This window comes from Ctenocephalides felis, unplaced genomic scaffold, assembly GCF_003426905.1.
Source record: "Ctenocephalides felis isolate EL2017-DRISC unplaced genomic scaffold, ASM342690v1 CF-g0.4_SCAFFOLD_01604, whole genome shotgun sequence".
In the NCBI taxonomy this organism is placed as follows: domain Eukaryota; kingdom Metazoa; phylum Arthropoda; class Insecta; order Siphonaptera; family Pulicidae; genus Ctenocephalides; species Ctenocephalides felis.
In genome coordinates this window covers 35,742,834-35,768,654 of record NW_020537758.1, presented here as the reverse complement: position 1 = coordinate 35,768,654, position 25,821 = coordinate 35,742,834, and the positions used below count along the sequence as shown (strand labels likewise).

Below are 25,821 nucleotides of genomic sequence, written 5' to 3'. Positions count from 1 at the left end.
ACAAATCATGAAAACGTGCTCGATTGCATGAAAGACAGGTTTACTTCGGCCAGGTCGGTTAACATCCTGGTTAAGACAAAAATGTTTAGAAACTCAGAATCTCCAGTCTCCAAATCATTCAATTGTTAGTTTGATAGCTTTTTTAAATCAGAAATCACTTTTCCTACATTCAAAGCATCTAAAGGGCAGAAGTCTATTGTGACTATAATTACGTATAGAAAATTATATATTTAATTATAAATAATTTTTTCTAATATATATTTCTATATCATTATTCTACCATGATAGTAACTAATAGATTTATAATTTTCTATACAAAAAAACATTTCAGTGGGAAAAATAAAACAAGAAACTCTTACGTACCACGTGCTACAAAAACCGTTAAGTACTCCAGAAGAAAACCAACAAATTAAGGATATCAATAAGATCGTAATTGCTCCAATTTACTTCGCAAAACCATATCCGTATCCGTTAGAACCTAGTTTTAATTACCAGCTTTACAAGGAATTCAAGCAAGTCGCAGATGTTGCAATTCGTTTTCGTAAAACGTTTATGGTTTACGGAGTTTTTCCAGCAGTTAGAAGATCTTTAAAAAATAGAGGTTGGGTTGAAAAACTTCCGTTCACAGCACACGAAGGATTGATGAAATTAACAATAAATGAATTGCTAAGAAAAATGGAGAGTAATGAAGCACAAAAGGATTTATGTGAAGCAGTAATCATAACAAAGATGCTAGGAGCCAGAAAACCAGATTTTATTTGGAATAATTCGACACATGCTAAGGAAGCGCATACATTTGATGCATGCCAAATATTAAGCAGAATGAGGCATGAACCACAAGGTAAATAAAAAAAATTATGATCACGTAATCCGTCCATTTAATCTTCACTTTTTTCCGCATTTAGTTCATAAATTATAGAAAAACGAATTAGAATGACATCATCCTTATTCTAGGTAACTTTACTCAAAAGTATGGTTTAAACCGCTGTCTACAAGATCAAACCTGGCACTACATACCAGGTGAAGCTGATATTAAATTTCCACGATGCTATAACACGGCGATCAAAGAGCAAATGATAACTTTCGAAGAAGACTTTTTATTAACAGCTTGTGTTAGCTTATTGGCATATTTACAAACAAAAACTTGCGATGAATTAATTTCAGAAACTGGGAAAATTGGTTTCGATACCATCGAATTTGCTATTGCACACTGCAACAGATATCTATACAAAAGTCGACATTTGGATATAGATGATCCCATTTATGATGATGATGATGATCCTAAAGACAACATAAGCAAAGAAGATATTAATGATTTTCTTTATTGCTATTACCAAATCGTTCAGCACGAAAAAACGTTTGAACTCGATGAGAACGGAGTTTTAGAAGGATTGAAGGCCGAGTCATCTAAACTATACAACAGTATCAAAAATATGTTTCCGCAACATTTTATAGATGGATATTGTAATATGTGGTTGCTGAAACCAGGTAATCAATCTAGAGGACGTGGAATCATGGTTCTACAGAAGTTAGATGAAATACAAGAAGAGATAAAAAAGTCTCCAAGAAAATATGTTGTACAAAAATACATTGGTAAGATAAAAGTAAATGGTTCATTTTTTTTAAGTAAGTTATTTTAGAACATTTTGTATTGTAGTACATATACCATAAAGAGAGTAAAATTAAAGCAAATGAAATGCAATTTATTACAATTACTTCAAAAATTAATTATGTAGTTCACAAATTGCCTTATTTATACCTATGTATTTGCTGCTGTTGTTTACTATGTATTTTTTATATTTTCAGAAAGACCATTACTAATCTATGGAACAAAATTTGATATTCGCCAATATTTCTTACTAACTGGTACTTGTCCTTTAACGGTTTGGATGTACCAAGATTGTTATTTGAGATTCAGTTCGCGCATTTACGATCTAAAGAATTTTCATCAAGCAATTCATTTAACAAATAATGCTATACAATCACATTATAAAAACGAAGAAACGCGAAGTCCTAATTTGCCACGAGAAAATATGTGGCATTCTTCCACTTTTCAGCAATACTTGGCAGATAATGGATGTCCTAACGCATGGAGTAAACTTATATATCCAGGTGAAAATTAAAACATATCTAGCAAACATCCACACGAAAACTAATTAGCATAATGTTAAAATAAGAGTTTATGGTATAGAAATATATGGTATAGAAAATACTGCTAATGATTCCTTACTTTAACGCAAAAAAAAATTTAATACATAATATTAAACATACTAATGTTTCTAAGCAATATAGCTAACGTGCTAACTGAATAATACATTTTGAAATTGGATTTTACAGGTATGCGCCGGTGTATCGTTGGAACGTTGTTAGCCGCACAGGAGTTTTTAGATAGACGTAATAATAGTTTTGAGCTTTACGGATGCGACTTTTTAATATCAGAAGACTTCACTCCATGGTTAATTGAAATAAATAGCGGTCCAGCGATGTCAGCCAGTACCAGCATCACCGCAAAATTGTGTCCACAAGCGCTTGAGGACGTTATTAAAGGTTAGCCTACGTTAGTAAAAAAAATATTTTATTTCAAGATAAAAAATACAACTATTAATTGTTTCAGTCGTCATTGACTATACAAGAAATTGGCGAGCGCCCACGGGTCGATTCGAATTGATATACCGGCAATATCTTCCCAGTACGGAAATCCCTTTCAAAGAAGAATTTTTAGTTGAAGGAAAGTCTTTGCCGAGTAAATACTTTCATAATTTTACGTACAATGAAATGTTAAAAGTTCCTTCTTTCTCACATTTGTTACGTAATACTCCGCGAAGAGAAATGAACGAATACAATGAGCTCCTTCCATATGTGAAAGAAAAATTATTAAAGGAGAAAAGTTTGAATTTGGAGATCAATTCTCTTCTAAATGATAAAAAGAAAGATCTTACAAAAAAGAAGAAAACCAATACATCCAAAGAGAAAGAGGAGGCAGATAAAAAAGTTCTAAATAAAAAAGCTGCAACTGAAAATTCTCAAAAACAAGAAATCTCCGGCGACGCAGATAATTCCCCAGAAAAAGGTATTTCACTAGTTATAAGATTATAAGTAATGATAAATAAATATATTTGTGGTTGTAGTTTAGGACAAATAATGTATAGCTTATATTTTATTATTCAGAAAACATGTGTCCGACAAACAACAAAAGAAGTGTGGCTGATGCTGAAACAAAAATGATTAAACCCAGAAAAATAAGAAAAATAAAGACAAGCAATCCTAATCAAGAAACAAATGAAAAATCCCAATCAAAAACTTCACTCGTAATGAATACGCTAGAGTCAAATGCTCAGGAAGCCTTGAATGCTAACCCAGATTTGAGAGCTAAATCTGTTTCTGTGGCGGAAACATTTCAATCTACTATTAACAAAGTGGCTAATGATATAAAAGAACTTAGAATGAAAAGAAAAAATAATAATAAAAACGAATTATTTGAAAATGATGGAAATAATAATAATAAAGTTGCCGACATTGATGCTGACGATATGCAAATTGATCAAAGCAAACAAAGTGTAGATGCAGCATTATCTAACAAACCAATAGTTACATCAACTAAAACCATTTCATGTGAGATTGGAATACAACATAAAAGTGAAAGGCGTTCACAGCCTAATAAAATGTTAAATAAAAAATTAAATACCTTAAAAATACCACCAACAATGAGAGTCTTAAAATCGTTACAATAAGTGGACAAAAGCTGCTGAAGGTGGATACAATATATATTTAATGTTGCCCGAATAAGTCGTTTAAACAAGAGACTCAATCATTGTTCAAAATGTAGGTTTATTACATAGTAATATTTATAATATGCTATACCACATTAAATAATTTTATTTTATTTGAGTGACTAAATACAATTAAATGATAAAATATGCATTTGATTTAAATTCTTGAATTTAGCACATAAAATATAAATATGTAATGAAAATATTACAAAAATAATTATATTAAATGGATATATATTTACAAGCTTACTTACCTAAAATTAAACTATAAAATTGTATATACAAATTTTCATGATACAGTTTTTAAAGTAAATGATAGTTTAGGACGTGAATTATTTTTACCAAGAATTTTCTTCTGTTCTTCTTTTATTCGCTTTTCTTGTTCTTTTTTCATTCTTTGTCTTTCTTCATCCATTTTTCTTTGTTCTTCGATCATGGCGAGTCTTTCTTCCGCCTATAATATTATAACATTACAAATAACGAATCTGCCGTAAGTTTCATCTTTGAAATGCATTTAAAACATGAAAAATTATGAAACTAAAAATTTAAGACCCTTTTTTATTGTTATTAATAGCATTTATGTGCTTACAATTATGTAATAATTAATAGATGCTCATTATCTCCATCAACATAGTAGTAAAACGAAGCTAAATGCAATAATCAAAACAATAGCATTGTTTTCGCTATATATACGATAAATCTAGCGCCAAAAATAATGAAGTAAAATTGATACATCATTGTACTCACCAATCGTTTTTGGGCTTCTTCTATTTTGCGATTGTTTTCAGCCATGATTGCTTCTAGAGCCTCTCGTTTTTGTTTTTCCTCCTCCTACAATATTAAATGACAATGAACTCTGTTTCGCAAACATATTTCCACTCCAAACTCAAAGAGGGTTTAAAATTACATGTCTTGATTCATGTATGTTTCAGAACTGCGAGTAATATATTTTTATAAAACATAATTATAGTGAAATAAAAATGGTTAAGGACATTTGAAAAACATCGATATATTTGGTTCAGTGAGGACCTGAATGGCCAATCGAAATAATATGTAATATATTTAAGAAAACAATGATATAGGTATAGGAACAGAATTTTCAATAGATATAAAGAAATGAAATATATTTTCAAATAATTACCTACTAATACAACCATACATACAAAATATAAATAATCAGCTGTGTGTGTCGTGCTTTTGATCATTTTTAAACAACTATTGAAGATTCTGCATCTAAAAATTTATTTAAATAATACCTGTATACTGGAATGAAGTTTCATATTCCCCACTGTTAGAACACATGTACGGCATAAAATATTAATGCAGTCTGCTCTAAACATTTCACTAATGGTTGCTGTAGAAATATGATGTCTTTTTTGGGTTTCATTTCTCTGAATTTCACAGTCTGTCACATGCTAGAGCGCCGTAAGCACTCAACAATGTCTAATTACAATCTCAAATCTCAACTTGTTAAAGATTCAAGAACGTCACGATTATTAACAGAACTGCTAGCACAAACCGACTTTTTTAAATTAGAAAAACATTTAGCAGTGGGAAAATGATAGCCCAAAAATGACTATCATTGCAAATATACATCTGACATCTGTGGATTATCAATGACTTTAAATCAAATCTCAAAGTACACAAAGGACAAGTACATCATTCAATGAAAATAGTTTAAACCTACATTGCAAAACTGAAACGTATTCCGTATTTTATTTTAACTATTTATGGACTTATTCTAACAAACTTATTAAATCATTTAGTTCATAAAATATTTGGGTTCTTATGAAGGACCAGTTATAACGAATATATATATATATATATATATATATATATATATATATATATATACAAACTTGATACTGATATTAGATATCACTTTTCAGTCAAATACTGAATAGTAATAATCTTTACCGTATCAATAAAAGACAAAGATCGTGATATCAAAACTAGAATGAAATGTGATAGCAAAAACAAAATTTTTCAGTTAATTAAAAAATTAGATTGCTAAAATAAGCCCATTAGTTAAACTTTATTGTATAAAAACGAATTATGTATTTACTGAATTCAAATTATTTAGGTTAAATCTAAAATGCTCAAAAAAGGTCACATTGTCAATCAGTCTGTACCTAAATTTTATAAAAACGCTTTTGAAGAAAGGACTAACATGAGCTGCATCTTCAAAAAAATTATACAAGTGTGTTTTAAAGTTAAATTTATTACGATTTCATAAATTAATATAAATAGCTGCAATTCATACAAATAACATTAAATTAGTAATTTTCAACCATATATTCCATACCAATTTGTGGAATACATGATTATGGACTTTATCATAAATAACATTCACTTTTGTGAAGTTTATTTATATACAAAGTCACTTTAAGCCAATAAAAGAGCCTCATCCATACCTCTCGTTTTCGCTCTTCTTCTTTTTGTCGTTTTCTTCTATTTTCAAGTTCTATCATCATGGCTGCTTCCATTTCTTGTTTAGCTGCTTCCACTCGCTTTGCAACTTCATATTCTATTTCATCCTTGCGCTTTTCCAATTCTTCATCTACCCGCTTTTTGACTAAGAGCTCTATTCGTTTTGCAGCTTCTTCTTCAATAATCTGAAAAATTAGATAATAATTGGCTATTAAAAAAAAAGATGTAACAAGATACAATTTAAAATTAACAAAGCTGCAAAAACATGCAATTAACATACACTAAATTTACAATTTTTTTATCATTTATATATTTATAAGAATTAATATTATAAACAAATACTTAATACTGTGTTATGTAAATTAACACCTTATTTAAATTCACACTACTAACTTAAAATGAAAAAAAGAAGAAGAAAAAAATGATTTACTTACTTTATGTTCTGCTTCTCGCTGCCTCCGCTGCCTTTCTAGTTCCGCTAGCCTTTCAACTTCATTAAGTTTTCTAGACTTAGAAGATTTCTTCTTGTGAGATCGACTACTTATGATTACAGATGCATCACTATCACTATTTGAAGATTCAGAATGTGACCTTTTCCTAAAACAAAAATTAAACATATTAGTTTCAATAGAAGAAACAATTATATCTTGATAATATTAGAAAATTCTAAACTGTTATGAAATATGTGTTGTACCTAGATTTAGAACTCCTTTCTCGTTTCTCTGCTTTCATATAGGCAGCTACTAAACTGTTTTTATCACTTTTTTCTCTAGATTTGCTTCTTTTTCTGGAGTGTTTGCTCTTGTGATGCCTTCGGCTGGGCGATTTACTCCTTGAGCGCGAACGACCCATTTTATTGAATTTATAACTGTGTCTTTATTAATAATATAATTAATATATATATAACGTGGATTTGAACACTTTAACAGCACAACAATTGAAAATCAACAAAAATCAATACTACTCGATTCTTATGAACACGCCATTTTGTTGCATATGTCACAAGAAAGGACCTTGAACTGTGAACAACGTAAGAATTAATAAGTTGGCAATGACTATCACGCAGAGCGCGAAAATTAAATTTGAGTAAAACCGTTGAAACAATATTTCAGAAGCAATACATATCATTTATTGATTGTTTTTATTCGTACCATATTGAATTAAAAAATTATACAACCCTTGTGATAGCGGTGTCACGAAATGTGAAGATGAAATACATAGTTGAAGCAACAAATGGGGAAGTACTGCAAAAAGGGAGTTTAAAGTGTTGCAAAATTTATTTGCAAAAAAAACAAACCAAAACAAACTTTGGTACGGAACTCACAGAAATATAAATAGCATTTGTATTTAATATTAAAATTTCTATAAAATATCTGATAATTTGATGTGCATGTGTCTAATGATCGCCAAATTGCTTTTTTTAAAACTTTTTTTAGTGGATCTGCAAAACCGTTATACCTTATATTATTATTTATTATATACCTTATTATGTTGTATCAAAACAAGTGATATATTTTTTAAATTATTCCAATTGAACGTCCCGTTGCCATTGCCATTTTTGTCACTTTTTACCCAAAACAGCTGGTCCTGCCTTTGCCGAAAATCTATTAGCACATCTTCCTATCAGTAGCAATCGATTGATTTTTAAACATTCGAATCGGATGATCTCGAAATCCTGGATAAAAAAGTTATTTATTTATAAATCAAATCACTGTAAAAATTGAAAGGTAACAAATTCAAAAACAAAGGTTTATTTGAATTTTTTTATTTGAAGACTTTTTGATATAAGTTTGTAATTGTTAGTAATGAGTACAACATATATTAATTTATGTATAATAATTAAAACTATTCAAATATTCTAATTATGACAATTATACTTATAACTAAAATGCAACTTTTTTCCGCACCACCCATGAGGTAAAGTTGCTAGGCGCGTTTTTTTTAATGTGGTATCGCCACAGTTATAGATACATTTCATATTTACGTATCTAACATTTCGGAAGGAAATGGATATTGTGTAAATACTACTAAGTATCGATTACTGCAGCCCTAATCCACCTAAACTAACTTATAAACTAATTATACCTAATTCACATGCTAATTATACCTTACTGATCTAAGTGTTACGCGAAAAGAACTCCACGAGATCACCTAATGTTAACCCAACAATTTCGACTTTTAAAAGCGAAAGAACCTCTCGTGAAAAAGAAAACATTAATATGAAAATTATACTGTAGAATTAAAACGGTGATGTAAATTTACAAAAAAAAAGTATTTACATGATGTACCCCCCTCGATCCACCATGTAAACACTTAAAAAAAACTTCATAGGTTCCCAGCCTATGAAGTTTAAGAAGAAATCATTTTGTGATTTGTAATTATTAGTTAAAGTTTTAAAGAAAAGCGCGAAAAATATAAGAAAGGTTCTTTCACAACGCCATCCCTTTGAGCTCTAAAAAAAATATGCGAACAACCCCAAAAAAGGTACGACCGGATTTAACTTAAAAATGCGAAATAAAAATACGAGATAAACTTAAAAAAAAAAGTATGACGGAAATTATCACGTAAAAACGCACCTTAATTTGATCTTAACTAATATAATAATAATATAATCTAACTCAGTAATTATACAATAATAATGAAATAATATAACTAAGATCTTTTCTCACATTTCATTTCCATTTCGTTTATATCCATTGAATTTGGGTAGTGATCTTCTTCTGTAGGTCTTGTTTAGTCTTGAGCAGGTAGGTTTGTGGCAATCTTTTTGGGAAGTGATGGACAACTATAAAAGAAAATTCGATTAAATAATATATTAAATTCCGTAATAATATTAAAAGAATCAAAAATTTTATATCAAAATTAATTGAAGATTAATAGAATAATAATGATATAATACAATAACTATTTAATAATAATAATACAATACAACTACAGGATTCTCACATTTTATCTTCGCTCATATTCTTTCATTTATGCGCATAATCTTGAATCTGGTAGCGGGGATTCCTCGGGGTGGAGAATACGCAGCTTTCTGGCACTATTGTTGGTAAGATGTCTGAAACGAGATTTTAAAAGCAACACAATTACCCCTAAAAATAGGGTTAAACATACAAACGGGGCCCCGGTAATATTAATATTTAGCAATTATATACCTACTACTAACTAAGGTCTAATTATTATTATTAATAAGAGAAAACCTCTACATATATGCAAATACTCCTGGCGCTGATTTGGCAGTCCTGGTGATGTTCAACGTATAAGCAAATTAGCTTTGCAATTCTGAAATGATAAGTGATTTAAGCAAATATAATGTAAAATGATTTATAAATACTATTTGGTAGCCTGATTATAGTTTAAAGTATTCTATTGCCCTGGTACTTCAAATCAGTGCACATCTTCTATCGGTTGTAGTAGCAGTTCTTGGTATTTATTTCACTTGTATCACCATTTGAGGCCTATCTGCACCAAAATAAATGTTTATTTTATTAATTTTTCACATAATTTGTGGTTTTGTACAGTTATACCTTTTTTCTTCACTTTAAAACAGTACGTCTTTAAGTTTTCTCCGTTCAGGAAGACTTATTGTGCAACCATAAAAATTTTAAATTTATTTGATTAAATTATGTTTATTACATAACATCAGAAACAAATATTAAAAATAAATATATAGGTAATTTAATAAACAGTTTTTTTTTAATTTTTAAACGAGTAATTTGCATCCATGCATCACGAAACAGCTAATGAAATAATTAAAAAAAACATTAACATTATATGTACTAATTATGAGTTAAAGTGTATGGGGTTTGCATTGCCTCTGGGAAAAACATCGCAAAGAATCCATACACTAAATAAAGAAAAAAATATTAATCAATCAAATTAATTTATTAACGAAACGCGAACAACTTGAACCTATCGTGGGGGGTAGGCGATAGGAACGTATTTAAACGCGTAAACTTGGCTTTAAAAATTGTTTTAAACGATATTAAAATTACGAATAAGTTCACGCACGAATAAAAAGTGAATTATGGACACGAATAACTCAAAGCAATAGAAAAATAGATATTTAATTATAAAACGTAAATATAATAATGAAATGTAAAAAAATGCACAATAAATCCCCAAAGTCACCCGCCACTGTACGAAACACTATGTGAAATCTGCAACAAACAAACAATACATTAGTAAATAAAGCAAATACTACTCAGTTGTAAATATTTCAAACATAGAATTTATAATAAAATTTTATATTGATAATGGTTTTGCAAATACCAATAAATCTTCTGTTAACTTGCTAAATTTTCTCAATTATTCATTATTTATTATATGTTTGAGAAACAAAATAGAAAAATCAATGAAATATTTAAACAATATTAAATTAAGTGTCATTAACAAGGTAAACGCTGCAATCTGAAGATGCGTTTGATTATTTATGTTAATTCCTAGACTAAAATTAAATATGTTTACAACAAAAACACTAAGGCGACTCCTCAGCAAAAATATATTAGAATATTAAAAAAAAATGTAAATCGTTTAATATAAAAGAAACGTGTACTTACTTTGATTTATTTAAATTCTTTTATTTAATTTAAATCAAGTCAAATAGAATAAATCTTAATATAAATTCCATGCTATATATTCGAAAATGAACACACGAAGTTATTACATAATATGGATTATTTTTGAAAGACTTACTAGTATGATGTCGATACCATGAGCTCCAAAAACACAATGATATGATTTTGCCTTCTGAACTGGCTTAAATAGGTTCGAAAATGCACCAAAAACTATGAATTGTTACCAGATGATATTAAAATTCAAAAATTGTTATCTGATCGTAATAATTTTGGCATCAGAGTCACAGAGGGTGCAATACGAAAGTAAATATGCAGTTGTGACTCAGTCACTAACAAACCTTCGTGGAGGTTTTGTTGTAAGTATTATTCTCCTTAAATATATTTTTATTTGTGTAAAAGTACGTGATTTTACCTTAAAATTTTTGAATAGCTATTAATATGAGTTTTTGTTCTATTATGTGTAATCACATTCTGGATTATTGTTTGCTTTCTCCTCTGTCAATAAGTGGATATGGCAGATTGTATACATAATTGTATAGGTAATTAAATATTTTTCTGCGGCCTGCCAAAGAATTCTCAAAGATATTTCAGTATGCAGTAAAACTTCCTTATTCGCGAAGGATACGTTCCATAAAAAAGCCGCGTGTAAAGAATCCGCAAATACAGGATGGCATTTTATTTGGAATTGTAGGGGATACGTTCCAAGATGACAAAATAATCCGCAAATAATTAATGAATCCGCAAATACAGAATGGCATTTTATGTGCAATTGTACAGGATACGTTCCAAGATGACAAAATGATCCGCAAATGATCAATAAATCCGTAAATGCGGGATGGCATTTTATATGGAGTTGCGGGGGATACGTTCCAAGGTGACAAAATAAATATTGTTGAGAACTATTATGTTTATGTAATATGCAATATCTTAAGTATAACGAATCCTATATTAAAATTAATTAGTAATAAGTTTAGTGTCAAATCTATGATTAATATATAAATTTATATCAATTGCAATAATATGTTTTTAAAATAAGGGTCAATTTATATAAATTTTATGTAAATGTTAGATGTTGTACTAGACCGATTACGGCTTATGTCAAAGTTTTCTTCATGAGTTAAAAATGACGGCATCGTTTGTGTTCCATACATATAAGAATCCGCGAATAATGAAATTTTTAGTCGCAAATATAGAAATTGGGTCGCAATTTTTTTTGGTCGCGAATAGCGAAAACGCGATTGCAGGGGGCGCAAATAAGGAACTTCTTCTACTGTACATCACTTATTTCCCAAAATCAACAGACCATTCCAATATTTATTTTTTTATCTATTCAATATTTAATATATGTAGTAAAAAAAATTCTACATCAAACGGAAGAGATTTCATCTTATTTGATTTGTTTTTACTTCAGTGCTTTGAAAACCCTAATATTATCTACAATATTTACTTTCACCTTTTTTAGTTTTTTGATGGTAAGCAGAAATATTTTACAAAATGTATAAATTTGACATATTTTTACTATTAGAATTTTTAATAATTTAACTATATAATTAAATTAATGCGGCAATATATTTTCCATATGCCAGCAACCGCATGAAAAATTTACCCAAAATTCATTTCGAAGAATAATTTCACATACATTTTTATGAATAATTCTTAATTATTTGTGTAATTTTATTTTGCTGGTACATTATTGCTCATTTAGAAGCATAGTGTTTTTCACAATGCAATTTTTAAAATATGTATTCGATGTTTGATATTGAATAATTTTAATTGCGCTCTTGAATCATCTTTATCATAACGATAGTGTGGGTCAAAGGCATCTCAGAGCAAAAATCCCAGCATCAGCTTATTTTATTGCAAAAATACTGGTTTCTCCCACTAGTTCCAATATATACAGAAGCATTCGCAGAAGTTTGTTTATATGCAAAATTAACAGCAAGTGAAACAGTATTTTTAATTGAATTTATAAGCGGGGAAAAAAATTGAAAATAAATTAATTTAATATGCTTTTCTAATGCAATTAATTTAGAACTTTAAAGTATTACTATCAGTTAATTGTGTACATTTATATGACAATGCTTAAGTAAATAAAAAACATAATTTAAATATTAAATATACTTGCAATGACTAGCAATAAAAGTTTATATGTGTGTGTTATTCTATATATATCTAGTAAGTCTAGAACAAACTATTAAAATATATTATAATAAATTAAACGGGCGACGACAAAGTGATTAGTATTGTGGACGATAAAGCAATAATTAAATTCTAATAACATTTACATGTACCTAAATTTTGTTCAATTAGTTGCATATAGTACAAATTATTATTTCTGTTAATTTTATTTACTAATTCTATTGTAACTGAATTACAATATATTTTTGTTAATATATTTATATATTATACAATATATATAATCCTCAAGATATTATACAATATATTTTTTAAGAATTTTTTTTATGTATTAATTGAATGTCCTAGTAATATGATTATTACAATAAATTATTGTTCATTGTCATGTTTCAGTAATATCATCCAGCGCGCAGCAACCTCAAAGGTAAATAAAGCAACAAATGTTTATTGTTATGTAAAACTTATTATACCACAGTTTCCACACTGAAAAAATCAAAATGTAATTCTTGACTATTGAATGTTTTTATATAAAAATAAATAATAATTTTTTGTATATTTTATTCCTATAACTTATTTTACTTAATTGAAATATGTAATATTATGCTTTTTTGATGGCTTAATTCATTGATCAAATATGCTTACACTTACAATTATATGAAAAGTATCGTCTCAACCTCCGAATTTATTTTATCGATTTATTTCTCTTAGAACATGCACCGAATTAAAGTCTGACACTCTGGACATCCAATGTCAAAGAGGATTTCGCTCGGTGCCCTGCACCAGCCGTATGCAGCCCGGGACCAGGGCAAACTTGGCGTGCAAACCAGGATTCCAGTTGCACAAAGAACCAGAGTTCTCGCAAATTAATTGCGGAAATGATGGGATTTGGGATAATTGTCTGTTTTCTTGCGAACCAGGTAGGATAAACTTAATTAGGGAATGTTTTTATATTTCAACCTAATTAGGCCAGTTTTATATTGCAATTGATGTTTTAAATTTTATTATAGAATGTGGTAATCCAACACCGATTGAAACTGTTTTTAATTCGGACCCACCTGTAACATACTTAGCAGGTCAATATCCATGGTATGCAATGTTGTTCACCCGAAGGGAAGATTTATTCAAAGGACAATTTCTATTCAGTTGTGGGGGCTCAATTATCAACTCACGAATGATAGTTACAAGTTTGGTTTATCATTAAAATTTCATATTATAAAATGTGATAAATTGCTAATATTGTGTATATTTTCAGCTGCTTATTGCGCTCATAAGCCAGAAATCGATTTGGATGATCAGAGAGTTGTTGTGGGATCTAGTGTATTTCGGTTTAATAAAACAGAGGATATTTATGCTCAGCATTACGAAATAGAAAAAGTCATCGTTCCTAAAGGGTATTTTTCAAACTAAATAAAAATATTAGCAAAATTTGTTTAGACAACTCCTCACGTTAACACAATATTCAACGTTCTATAAAAAAACTTCTAAACAATAATAACTAATAAAGACACATTTTCTTTTAAAGAATGTTTCTATAAATGTACTTTTTTATAAATAATTTCTATTTAGTTATTATGATCTATTCTAGATTTGATATTAAAAAAGAAGGCAATCCAAATAATATAGCAATTATTCTAGTTAAAGGAAAGTTCACCTTCAGTGATATAATTAAGCCGATTTGTTTAGAAAGACATTTTAATGGACCCATAGAAGAGCCAGAAGGAGAAATAGGATACGTAAGTCAAGAATTATTTATAAACAATATATAATAAAACATAATTTATTATTAACTAAACTTTTACGAAAATCATATGCAGAAAATATATTTGTTCTATATAATGTTATTTTAGGTACCAGGATATAGTACTGATAGACAAACTCTTGATACTGTACGATTTGTGTATAATGTATCATTGGCATATATTTCCAATACAAGTTGCAGAAATTTTGAATATCCCTTTAAAAGATTTTATCAATCTTATGATAAATTCTGTGCAGGAAACCTAAGTTTTGGTACGTTTTTAATATAATTATTTTCAATAAATATACCTGTTCTTTATTTTTTTTTATAAATAAAATAGGATATGAAATACCATTTGGATTTTTGGGTGGTGGATATTTTGTTCCTGACTACAAGTCGTTTGAACCCGTGTACTTTTTAAAAGGAGTCGCTTCCGCCTATGGTAGATCCGTCAACTTTTTTGGCATAACTGATATAAAGATACATCTACCGTGGATTTTAGTGCAAGAGGTGATTTAAAATCTAGAGAACAATATTTTATATTATAAGATTATTTCTTTCTATTATTCTGAAAGTAATTTTGTTTTTTTTAAATTAGTTACGAACATTTGAATTTTACGAATTAGATATCTCTTCTTAATTATTTTATGTTATTGTTTGCTTCAACCAAAGATTACTATAGTCTGCATAATAATGCTTAAAATACCCTTAAATATCTGCATGTCTATTGACATTTTATTAATTGAATATCATCAAAATTTCTTAAGAAAAATCATCTCCAACAAAATGAAAAGCTTCCTGAATTTTGTGGTCCAGCATTCCGAGCCAACGCATCTGCGTGAGTATCATCAAATATAAAAATAATAATTCTGATAAAATATAAATAATATATGAAAAATAAAATTGTTTCTCCATAGGCTATTGACAAGTTCTGTTCATTGTAAACTGCCTGCAAAACCAAATAATGGGCGATATTTTGTCGGAGGACAGAGTTCTGATCCCGAACCAGGAACTCCAATTGGTGAATGGTCTGTTCTTAAATATAAATGTGATCCTGGTTATTCTTTGAGTGGCAGTGAAACCATATTTTGCGTAGGGGGTTCTTGGAGTTCTATACCATTATGTCGAAGTGAGAGAAATTTATTTTACGTTTATTTCTCCTATGATCATGATATTGTTAATCTTTATATTTTTTCATTAGAAATGTGTAAGCCGCTTACTTCAACTAGTGTGGACATATATTGCACAAACAAGAATGAAGAAGTGCCATGTGAAAATCCAATGCCGGCAGGAACCACGGCAGATTTAACTTGTAAAAAAGGATACACACTTTACTATGCACCTGACAATACTAGAATAACTTGTGATATTGATGGAACTTGGAATTCCAGTCCCTTTAAATGCACGCCAGGTTCGTTGATTTTACATACTGGATTTTAATTACAATTGTTATTAGTTAATATAAAAAGCTTAAACGTGAATAGCTTCTGACATTTGTAGTGATACAATTAAAATTTCAGAATGTGGTCTTGCTACTCCAAAAGGCCATGGTTTGGTCATAGGCGGGCAAAAAGTTAAAGTTGGCGATTTTCCTTGGCATGCAGGAATTTATGAAAAAAATGAAACAAATTATAAATACAATAAACAAATATGCGGTGGATCCATAATCAATGCAAAAACGATTATATCTGGTAAAAATTATATTTTTTACCAAAATAAATAACTTACTCTAGTGTTGAAGTTTTGAGTTTATATTGAGCTCCAACAAAACAATAAAATTTAAAGCAATTATATTATTCATATGCATTTCTAAATATATTTTAGCTGCTCATTGCTTCTATCCGACTGGTGGTACGGAACCTTATGACAAATCAAGATTTGTCGTGGCCGTGGGAAAGATTTACAGAGGTTGGTTTGACGATCGTGATGTGTTTGCTCAACGCAATAATATAGACCAGCTTCTCATACCCCCTACGTAAGATTTAAATACACATACACACATACACACACACACACATATATATATATATATATATATATATATATATATATATATATATATATATATATTAAAATATATTATTATTTAGTTATGACGATTTGATTGGAAACTACGCTCAAGATATTGCTCTAATTATCACGCAATTCTCGATGACGTTTTCTCCATTTGTACGACCCATTTGTATACAATGGACATTCAGGGGACAGGAGGAAGAGTTGAGGCCGAACACACCTGGAATTGTAAGCATGTGCTTTAATTCTTTAAAATATCTTAAGTACCATTGACTTCTTAAAAAAGAACATTATGGTTAATATGTGAAATATTTTCATAAAACACTACAACTAATTCATGGCCCAACTAGGATTTCAGGCAGCGAGTAACAATTTTTCATACGTGTTAGAATATTGACATATTTCAAATATTTAAATCATTGTTTTATTTATTTATTTATCAGGTATCCGGCTGGGGTTTGACGACTGAGAATGGTGAGCCAAGTGAAGAACTCAAATCCATAACTCTTCCAAGTGTTCCCCGATACGCATGCCGCGAGAATTTTCCGGCCGATTTCCGTCCATATTTGACGCCCGGAAAATTCTGTGCAGGATATCAGAACGGTAGCAGCGTCTGTCAAGGGGACAGCGGCGGCGGCCTTTGTTTTCCTCGGGCATTGGACCAAAATACAACCGTATACTTTCTCAGGGGCGTTGTTTCCGTAGGGCCAACTCGGGATGGATCATGCGACTCTAACCAATATACTGTTTTCACCAGCGTCCTGGCGAATTTGGAATGGCTCAAGACTCACAGAGCCCATTTAAGCGTTTAATTAAGGTGATCATACGTTCCAATAATTGTACTGGATTGAGATCTTTTATGCCTGATTGTCTGTTTTTCAAAAATTAATAAGCAAATTAACAAAAATTATGCCAACATACGAACTAGTACTAATAATTTCAAATTATGAAGAAAATTGAATAACATTTTATAGAAGGCTGAAACGCGAAAAAACATATAGATCGAAAAATATAAGATATAATTTATTATCTTAAATAAAAAAAAGTATTATATATTATCAAATTATAGCATTCATACTAAAAATCCGCAATTCTGATTAAAGAAAATGATTCATAAAAAACAGTTTTTTATTGTATCCTCAAATAGCATTTGTCATTTTAAAGCACACCCCCTTCCCCGTACTGGTATGCATCTCAGTTTGGACTCAAAAAAAGTATATGGTCACATTGATTTAATACAGTTCATCTTCATCTTTATATCTATATATTTACAAATGCACGCATTCATACACTTATAGGTACACCCATAAATAAAAGAAGTGTTATGCGTATACCAATCTTTTCTGTAATAATAATGGATATTGATGAAATATATGTTTAGCAAATGGATAATTTAAGAGTTTGAGACGATGTTTATCTTAATACTAATATAATTATTATTAAATAATCTTTATTTATTTATTTGTTGTTAGATTTAAATAAGCTGTATTTTTAATGATTTATTTATATTGCCTATTTATAAATTTTGGTTGACACCCTTTCATTTAGTTTCTCAGTTAATTAATATCATAAATTCCAACACAAATTTAAACAAATATCATAATTACCTTACGGGAAGTTAATAATATTTTACCTCGTTACTAGTTTATTTTGATACGCTTAGATTATGATTATATTAAAAGCTATATTTAGTTTTTAAATCCATATTTGTTATTGAATAATTTCAATTGCGCACTTATATCATATTTATCATTAGTATGGGTCAAATGCACGAGCAAAAATCCCGGCTTCTGCTTATTTTGTTGCAAAATACTGGTTTCCCCCACTGGCCCCATATATACAAAAGCATACACAGGATTGTTTATATGACAAATTAGAAGCAAACCGAACACTATTACTGAAATTATTTATTATCGAATTAATATTATGAAAATAACCTATTTCATTGGTTTAACTAAGTAAATTAATACAGGGCATATAGGAATATTTTTATATTATGTATATAAGTAAATTCATGTGATTATAATCATATAAAAAATATAATTTCAATAGCAAAAAATATTCGCAATGACTATAAATAATAATTTTTGTGTGTTCGTTATACTATATATTTCTGGTAAGTTAAGGCCAAACTAAAGAAGTATGTGTTTAGTATTATGTTACACTAATACAAAATATAAATTTCGATCTCAATTGTCTCAACTTGTAATCTCTAAGTTACATATAATTCTCGTATATACTTCTTTATAAATCGTTCAAGTAATATTATGTTTTTGTTAAAAAATGTTTATAAATTAATTTAAAATCACGTTTCAGCAATAAATTTTTGTCATGTTTCAGTAATTATATCCAGCGCGCAGCAATCTCGGAGGTAAATATGAAGAAAAAAATGCTTATTGGTATGCAGTTTTGTTATTGCAGTAATTTCTATCATGTTAATAAATTAATAAGAAAAATTCAAACATAATTGAACTTGATTCTTAATTACAATTAATTCAACAGTCCATCAACTTCGATTACAATTTACCACAACTTAAAATTAATAAATATATTTTTGTTAATAAAAATTATATAGTAATAACAATTTTACTAGTTTTTGATATAAAGTGAAATTTTTTTTCTACTTAATTAATTTAACGTTTAAATTTAATACTTTTAATTATATGAAAAATATTGCTTTAATCTCAAAATTTAATTTACTATTAAATTTATTTCTCTTAGAACATGCACAGAATTAAAGTCTGACACTCTGGACATCCAATGCCAAAGGGGATTTCGCACGGTGCCCTGCACCAGCCGTATGCAGCCCGGGACCAAGGCAAATTTAGCATGTAAACCAGGATTCCAGTTGCACAAAGAACCAGAGTTCACGCAAATCAATTGTGGAAATGATGGGATTTGGGATAATTGCTTATTTTCTTGTGAACCAGGTGGGATGAGTTTAATTGGACAATATTTTTATTGAACGATTAATATTTGTATTTAAAATTATATTATATATATAAAGTTTTATATTAGAGTAAGCTGGTGAGATTCTTAGAATGAAAAAATCATGGATTTTGACACTGCAGGCAAGAATGTCATACGTTTTGTAAAAATAAAATAAAATTCCGTATGATGGTAAACTGGAATATTCAACATGTAGGTCTGCATGATTTGCCGAGAATGACGTCAACGTTAGTCTTAAAATTTGCATAAAAACACACATGCACACATACATAAATAATCATTTATATTTCGGTTAAATAAATAAATATATATATATATATATATAAATTTTGTATACGCAATTTTGTATTTTTTGCTCATAATACATTCTAATAAATACTAATAAGTTCTAGGTATTATCAGTTTATGTAACATTTGAATTGTTTATTGACTGCGTTTGTTCTGAGTCTTTTTTTTATTCATGTACACTTTTCTCAGTATTATTCATTTATATTTTATTACAGAATGTGGTAATCCAACACCAATTGAAACTATTTTTAATTCGGACCCTCCTGTAACTTACTTAGCGGGTCAATATCCATGGTATGCTATGTTGTTTACACGAAGAAAAGATTTAAGAAAAGTACAATTCCTATTCAGTTGTGGGGGCTCTATTATCAACTCAAGAATGATAATTACAAGTTTGTTTCATCACATAATTTTTATTCATGTCTATGAACCATATTATGAGTAGGTAATATTTTACTTATTTTTAGCTGCTCTTTGCGCCCATAAGCCAGACATCGACTTGGACGATCGCAGAGTTGTCGTAGGATCTAGTGTGTTCAGATTTAATAAAACAGAGGATATTTATGATCAGCATTATGAAATCGAAAAAATCATCGTTCCTAAGGGGTATTTTGCACAAAAAACTTTGTTTTATCATAAATTCTGTTTTTTTTTTTGTCGCGGCACGGCTTTCTACAGTTTTACTTCAATTAAAATATTATAATAGCATATTTTAACATTTAGTTGCATAATACATTTTTTAATAATGAATATAACCCTGAAATCTAATTTTTGAGTAATTATTTGCTTATGAAGTCTAGTTAGTTATTATGATTCATTTTAGATTTGATACTAACCATGAGGGTCGACCAAATGATATTGCAATCATTCTTATCAAAGGCGAATTTACCTTTAGTGATATAATTAAGCCTATTTGTTTAGAAAGACTATTTAATGGACCCATAGAAGAGCCAGAAATTGGAGAAATGGGATACGTAAGTGAAAACAAACAATACATATTTATTAACTTATAAATAATATTAAAATTTTACTTAAATATGATTTAAATGGTATTTGTAATGTTTTAGGTACCAGGGTATAGCACCGATAGTCAAACTTTTGATACTGTACGTTTTGTGTATAATTTATCATTACCATATATATCGAATACGAGTTGCGGAAATTTCGAATATCCCTTCAAAAGATATTATCAATCTTATGATAAATTCTGTGCAGGAAATCTAAGTTTTGGTATGTTTGTTGTAATGGAAATCTTTTTAATATATATATATATATATATATATATATATAAATGGTATTTTAATAAAACAGGGTTAGAAATTCCATTTGGTTTTTTGGGTGGCGGATATTTTGTTCCTGACTACAAGTCGTTTGAACCCGTGTACTTTTTAAAAGGCGTCGCTTCCGCCTATGGTAGATCTGTTGATTTTTTTGCCATTACTAACATATATGTACATCTACCATGGATTTTACTACAAGAGGTGAGCAAAATTTAACACCAAGAATAAGAGCTATTTAATGATGTAACTCATAACTCTACAAAAAACTAACTAAATCTTTTATATATATTATATATAATATAAGGTATATATCGGAAAGTAATCACATTTTTTAAAACTCCATCGGACTTAAAAAAAAGTTAAACATTAGAATTTTATAAATTTATTCTCTAGTATAGATAAAAAATGATAAAAATGTGCTAATTGCTTACCATATTGTAATAATCAACAAACAAATTTATTAAAATAATGGCTGTGAAAAATTGCTAATTCTGTAAAATGACAACATCAAAGCGAAATGTTTCTATAAATTTAATCTCGCACATATGTCTTAGAAAAATCATCTTCAACATAATAAAAATCTGCCTGAATTTTGTGGTCCTGAGTTCAGAGCTAATGCATCTGTGTGAGTACCATAAAATATAAAAATAATGATTCTAATAGGTAATAAAAAATATACTTTGCAACTTAACTTATAAATAATGCCACCAATATTTATCCCAAGGTCGTTGACAAGTTCGGCTCATTGTAAACTTCCTGCTATACCAAATAATGGACGTTATTTAATTGGAGGGCAAAGTTCTGACCCAGAACCAGGAATGCCAATTAATGAATGGACAGTTCTCAAATATAAATGTGATCCTGGCTACTTTTTGAGTGGTAGTGAAACCATATTTTGCGTAGGAGGTTCTTGGAGTTCTATACCATTATGTCGAAGTAAAGAAAATGCATGTTACATTTATTTCTTCTATGATCATGCTATTGTTAATATTTATATTTTTTTATTAGAAATGTGCAATCCACTTACCTCAACTAGTGTGGACATATATTGCGTTTACAAGAATGAAGAAGTGTCATGCGAAAATCCCATGGCGGCAGGAACTACGGCAGATTTAACTTGTAAAAAAGGATACACACTTTACTATGCACCTGACAACACGAGAATAACCTGTGATATTGATGGAACTTGGAATTCTAGTCCTTTCAAATGCACACCAGGTTTGTTAAAACTTTCAAATCCTGTATTCTAATTATGATTATTAGCACTTTGGAACAAAATAAGCCGTAATATTTTCAATTATACAAATCACATTTCAGAATGCGGTCTTCCAACTCCAAAAGGTCACGGATTGATCATAGGTGGTCAAAAAGTTAAGGTTGGAGATTTTCCTTGGCATGCAGGAATTTATGAAAAAAATGAAACAGACAATAGATACAATAAGCAAATATGCGGAGGATCAATAATTAATGCGAAAATGATTATAACCGGTAAAAATACATTTATTGTTTGTGAATTTAATAAAATTAATAAGATACTTTTTCATTAAATTTTGTGTGAATAAGTTTTGTGCACTAACAACTAAAAATAATTCCGAAATGAATTGAAAACCATTTTTGGTGTAAATAAATAGTTTTATTTACGAAATTACATGTGAAAAATATAATCACAATACTATGACTTATAGTAAAATTATTCATTAATGCATCAACCAATCAACCAATCAACCAATTCATTAATGAATTTTAGAAGTAAATTTCATTATATTTAAATTTAACGATCATTATAATAAAGTTTTGCCATTCCGTATATCAATGTATAAACTCAATATGATTTATATATATATATATATATATATATATATATATATGTTTTTCAGCCGCTCATTGCTTTTATCCGACCGGTGGTTCGGAACCATATGATAAATCAAAATTTGCCGTTGCTGTAGGAAAGATTTACAGAAGTTGGCTTGACGAGCGAGACGTGTTTGCTCAACTCAACAATGTAGATCAGCTTCTCATACCTTCAACGTAACGTTTATAATATAGCTTAGAATTAATATGACTTCTAGTACTGGTAGTTATTACTATGAATACAAATATCTTTAAAAAAAAAACACTATTTAGGTATGACGATTTGATTGGCAACTACGCCCAAGATATTGCCATTGTTATTACACAATTTGCATTAACGTTTTCACCATTTGTACGTCCAATATGCGTGCAATGGACGTTCAGGGGCGAAGAGGAAGAATTGAAGCCAAACACACCTGGAATTGTAAGCAATTACTACTTTTTATAAATTTAATTTATTATTTTTTCCTGAATTTAAACTCCCGGAAGGTTTTATGTTTTTGCTTGAAAATCCAATTTGATAATTATATGCTCACTTGTCATTCTTATCATTATTTTGCTTTTGTATTTTCTTTAAGTAGGATATCAGTCGAAGAAAAAATAATTTTTCATACGCGTTAGAATATCGACATATTTCAAATATTTAAATTATTGTTTTATTTATTTATTTATCAGGTATCCGGCTGGGGTTTGACGACTGAGAATGGTGAGCCAAGTGAAGAACTCAAATCCATAACTCTTCCAAGTGTTCCCCGATACGCATGCCGCGAGAATTTTCCGGCCGATTTCCGTCCATATTTGACGCCCGGAAAATTCTGTGCCGGATATCAGAACGGTAGCAGCGTCTGTCAAGGGACAGCGGCGGCGGCCTGTTTTCCTCGGGCATTGGACCAAAACACAACCGTATACTTCCTCAGGGGCATTGTTTCCTGTAGGGCCAACTCGGGATGGATCATGCGACTCTAATCAATACAGTTTTCACCAGCGTCCTGGCGAATCTGGAATGGCTCAAGACTCACAGAGCCCATTCAAGCGTTTAACAAAATATATATGTGTGTATATATATAATGCATCATACACATTTTGTTCATTCAATTATAACTAAATATAATTTTAGTAAACAAATTTTGGTAGTTCCTATCTGATGTTTTTGGCTAAATTTGTACGTATGTATTAATTTTATAATTTTTGATTTGTATTTAATGTTTATAACTATGAGTAATCAGTGCCAATTTAAATTATTAAATTAATCTTAATCAATTTTAATATAAATCTATGTACTTCTATATTTTTAGAAAGTCGATAACATTTCTAAAAGGTTTAAATTAAATTTACATTTATGTTACAGATATAGTATGATATCAAATTAAGTTATATTTATAGCTAAGAAAGTGCATCATATATAAAAGTGATAAAAAATTTAATTTTTATCTATTTTATTTAGTAGACATCGATCCAACACATTAAATTTAAGACACTCCAGCACCATCAAGGTTTGCAAAAAAGCAAAGTGTATTGACCAACGTTGATCATCTACCAAGTCAAAGCAAATGTATAAGGTATAATAAATATTTTTGTAAAATACGTTACAGCATAATGTAAAATTAAAAGTCGCTCATAATTAAATTAAAACAACAAATTAAATTAAATACAATATATTAATTCATTATTTCATTAACATCTGTGCACTTAACTTTTCAATGCATTATAGTAGGTAGAGTTACTAGGAACAGCATAATTAATAGATCGAGCGACTATTTTTGCTGGAGAACAAGTCTTGAGTAACTTGAGAGTTGAAGACTACTTGGCTTGAAGTTGTCGTTTACCCTATAAACACAAAACAATCAATTAGTAACTCTAAGGAAAGTTAAAAATCAGTATTTTCAAAAAAATGCTGTTATTTAAGTATTCAAATTATGCTGCTTTCAAAATGGTCAAAAAATTCAAGATTCTCCAAAAAAAATATTTGTTCTATTCTGAGATTTTTAAATTTTAAATTACTGTACGGAAAGTTCTAGAAATTTGCCTTAAGGCACTATGCCATGCACCACTAGTATTTTTCAAATACTTTCTTTATAGTATTTCCAAAAACCGAGTGTGCTTTATAAATATAAATAAAAAAAATTTACGAGATGTAATTTTACAATTTTCACAACATGTATGTTTTTGTTTTTTTTAAGACATCAACAAAATCAACAAGTAATCTCCTAGTTTCCCCAGTATGCGTAAAATTACTGTTGATGATGCTATATGAAGGTGCTTCTGGTGATACTAAGTTGGAAATTTTGAGACTACTCTCCCTTCCTGATAGTTACCCGAGCAACAAGAAACTTGCAGGAAAAATTATAGTTTCCCTTAAGGTACTTCAAGTACATTCAAATGCAATAAAACATTATGACTTATACCAATATTTCATCCTCCTCCAGGCCAAGATCAAGCTTACCATTTGGATTTCGACACCAGGATTTACATTTTCCACATGATCCAGCCCGGTAGCGATTCAACGAGATTGCCAAAATGTTTGACGGCTCGGATATCGTGTCTATAGATTTCACAAAAGGAATAAAATAAAAATAACTCTGATGGTACTGTCACCAAATACGATAGTGCTGCTATTTTGAATCAGTGGTGATGAATTTTCAATAAAATTTATTTTTATTTGATCAATGTTATTGATAAATTTATTTTGCTCTAGCGAATGTTTATGGTCTGAATGGAAAAAACAATTTCCTAGGAGAGTACTACATAGGGAAAATTCTACCTGGATGTTAATAAGTAAATTATATAAA

At 29.3% G+C, this 25,821-nt stretch overlaps 5 protein-coding genes across 8 annotated transcripts; 4 read left to right on the top strand and 1 right to left on the bottom strand.

Annotated features, from left to right (window-relative positions):
* Nucleotides 1-81: 81 nt before the first annotated feature.
* LOC113373671 (tubulin glycylase 3A-like) lies at nucleotides 82-3,731 on the top strand. Its single transcript, XM_026613952.1, has 8 exons — nucleotides 82-124; nucleotides 332-841; nucleotides 955-1,593; nucleotides 1,807-2,112; nucleotides 2,338-2,547; nucleotides 2,615-3,070; nucleotides 3,169-3,416; nucleotides 3,618-3,731. The coding sequence occupies exons 1-8, from the start codon at nucleotides 82-84 to the stop codon at nucleotides 3,729-3,731; spliced, it is 2,526 nt and encodes an 841-aa protein (XP_026469737.1).
* Nucleotides 3,732-4,059: 328 nt separating this feature from the next.
* On the bottom strand, nucleotides 4,060-7,176 carry LOC113372429 (UPF0430 protein CG31712). Its single transcript, XM_026612759.1, has 5 exons — nucleotides 6,895-7,176; nucleotides 6,635-6,791; nucleotides 6,185-6,385; nucleotides 4,518-4,601; nucleotides 4,060-4,224 (listed from the first exon to the last, which is right to left on the bottom strand). The coding sequence occupies exons 1-5, from the start codon at nucleotides 7,050-7,052 to the stop codon at nucleotides 4,060-4,062; spliced, it is 765 nt and encodes a 254-aa protein (XP_026468544.1). The 5' UTR covers nucleotides 7,053-7,176.
* Nucleotides 7,177-11,023: 3,847 nt separating this feature from the next.
* On the top strand, nucleotides 11,024-19,035 carry LOC113374031 (limulus clotting factor C-like). 4 transcript variants are annotated; one of them, XM_026614281.1, is made up of 17 exons: nucleotides 11,052-11,133; nucleotides 11,469-11,651; nucleotides 13,307-13,337; nucleotides 13,622-13,830; nucleotides 13,921-14,097; nucleotides 14,166-14,304; nucleotides 14,499-14,646; nucleotides 14,761-14,923; nucleotides 14,992-15,161; nucleotides 15,419-15,489; nucleotides 15,569-15,780; nucleotides 15,853-16,062; nucleotides 16,172-16,342; nucleotides 16,476-16,626; nucleotides 16,742-16,892; nucleotides 17,108-17,481; nucleotides 19,005-19,035. In XM_026614281.1, exons 2-16 carry the CDS (start codon nucleotides 11,606-11,608, stop codon nucleotides 17,474-17,476), a joined length of 2,418 nt encoding a protein of 805 aa, XP_026470066.1. In that variant the 5' UTR covers nucleotides 11,052-11,133; nucleotides 11,469-11,605; the 3' UTR covers nucleotides 17,477-17,481; nucleotides 19,005-19,035. The 4 variants fall into 4 exon arrangements, with proteins under 4 accessions (XP_026470067.1, XP_026470066.1, XP_026470065.1 ...); XM_026614280.1 differs by lacking the exon at nucleotides 19,005-19,035 and having other exon boundaries at nucleotides 17,108-17,646; XM_026614282.1 differs by lacking the exons at nucleotides 11,469-11,651; nucleotides 19,005-19,035 and having other exon boundaries at nucleotides 11,024-11,133; nucleotides 17,108-17,646.
* On the top strand, nucleotides 18,996-21,977 carry LOC113373670 (CLIP domain-containing serine protease B15-like). The gene is made up of 8 exons (XM_026613951.1): nucleotides 18,996-19,003; nucleotides 19,386-19,594; nucleotides 20,117-20,293; nucleotides 20,369-20,507; nucleotides 20,725-20,875; nucleotides 20,969-21,131; nucleotides 21,213-21,382; nucleotides 21,906-21,977. The coding sequence occupies exons 1-8, from the start codon at nucleotides 18,996-18,998 to the stop codon at nucleotides 21,930-21,932; spliced, it is 1,044 nt and encodes a 347-aa protein (XP_026469736.1). The 3' UTR covers nucleotides 21,933-21,977.
* Nucleotides 21,939-23,998, top strand: LOC113373669 (modular serine protease-like). The gene is made up of 6 exons (XM_026613950.1): nucleotides 21,939-22,117; nucleotides 22,190-22,399; nucleotides 22,499-22,669; nucleotides 23,059-23,209; nucleotides 23,306-23,456; nucleotides 23,708-23,998. The coding sequence occupies exons 1-6, from the start codon at nucleotides 22,000-22,002 to the stop codon at nucleotides 23,996-23,998; spliced, it is 1,092 nt and encodes a 363-aa protein (XP_026469735.1). The 5' UTR covers nucleotides 21,939-21,999.
* The last annotated feature ends 1,823 nt before the right edge of the window (nucleotides 23,999-25,821 follow it).

Coding starts and splice junctions, on each gene's coding strand:
- LOC113373671 (XM_026613952.1), top strand. CDS start 82: ATGTTTAGAAACTCAGAATCTCCAGTCTCCAAATCATTCAATT. Junction 125..331: donor AGTCTCCAAATCATTCAATT/GTTAGTTTGATA, acceptor AAAACATTTCAG/TGGGAAAAATAAAACAAGAA. Junction 842..954: donor AATGAGGCATGAACCACAAG/GTAAATAAAAAA, acceptor TCCTTATTCTAG/GTAACTTTACTCAAAAGTAT.
- LOC113372429 (XM_026612759.1), bottom strand. CDS start 7,052: ATGGGTCGTTCGCGCTCAAGGAGTAAATCGCCCAGCCGAAGGCATCAC. Junction 6,792..6,894: donor GAAAGGAGTTCTAAATCTAG/GTACAACACATA, acceptor TTTTAGGAAAAG/GTCACATTCTGAATCTTCAA. Junction 6,386..6,634: donor AGCGAGAAGCAGAACATAAA/GTAAGTAAATCA, acceptor CTAATTTTTCAG/ATTATTGAAGAAGAAGCTGC.
- LOC113374031 (XM_026614281.1), top strand. CDS start 11,606: ATGCGGGATGGCATTTTATATGGAGTTGCGGGGGATACGTTCCAAG. Junction 14,098..14,165: donor CTCACGAATGATAGTTACAA/GTTTGGTTTATC, acceptor GTATATTTTCAG/CTGCTTATTGCGCTCATAAG. Junction 14,647..14,760: donor CAGAAGGAGAAATAGGATAC/GTAAGTCAAGAA, acceptor ATGTTATTTTAG/GTACCAGGATATAGTACTGA.
- LOC113373670 (XM_026613951.1), top strand. Junction 20,294..20,368: donor CTCAAGAATGATAATTACAA/GTTTGTTTCATC, acceptor ACTTATTTTTAG/CTGCTCTTTGCGCCCATAAG. Junction 21,383..21,905: donor CATGGATTTTACTACAAGAG/GTGAGCAAAATT, acceptor ATTTATCCCAAG/GTCGTTGACAAGTTCGGCTC.
- LOC113373669 (XM_026613950.1), top strand. CDS start 22,000: ATGCCAATTAATGAATGGACAGTTCTCAAATATAAATGTGATCCTGGC. Junction 22,670..23,058: donor TGCGAAAATGATTATAACCG/GTAAAAATACAT, acceptor TATGTTTTTCAG/CCGCTCATTGCTTTTATCCG. Junction 23,457..23,707: donor AGCCAAACACACCTGGAATT/GTAAGCAATTAC, acceptor TTTATTTATCAG/GTATCCGGCTGGGGTTTGAC.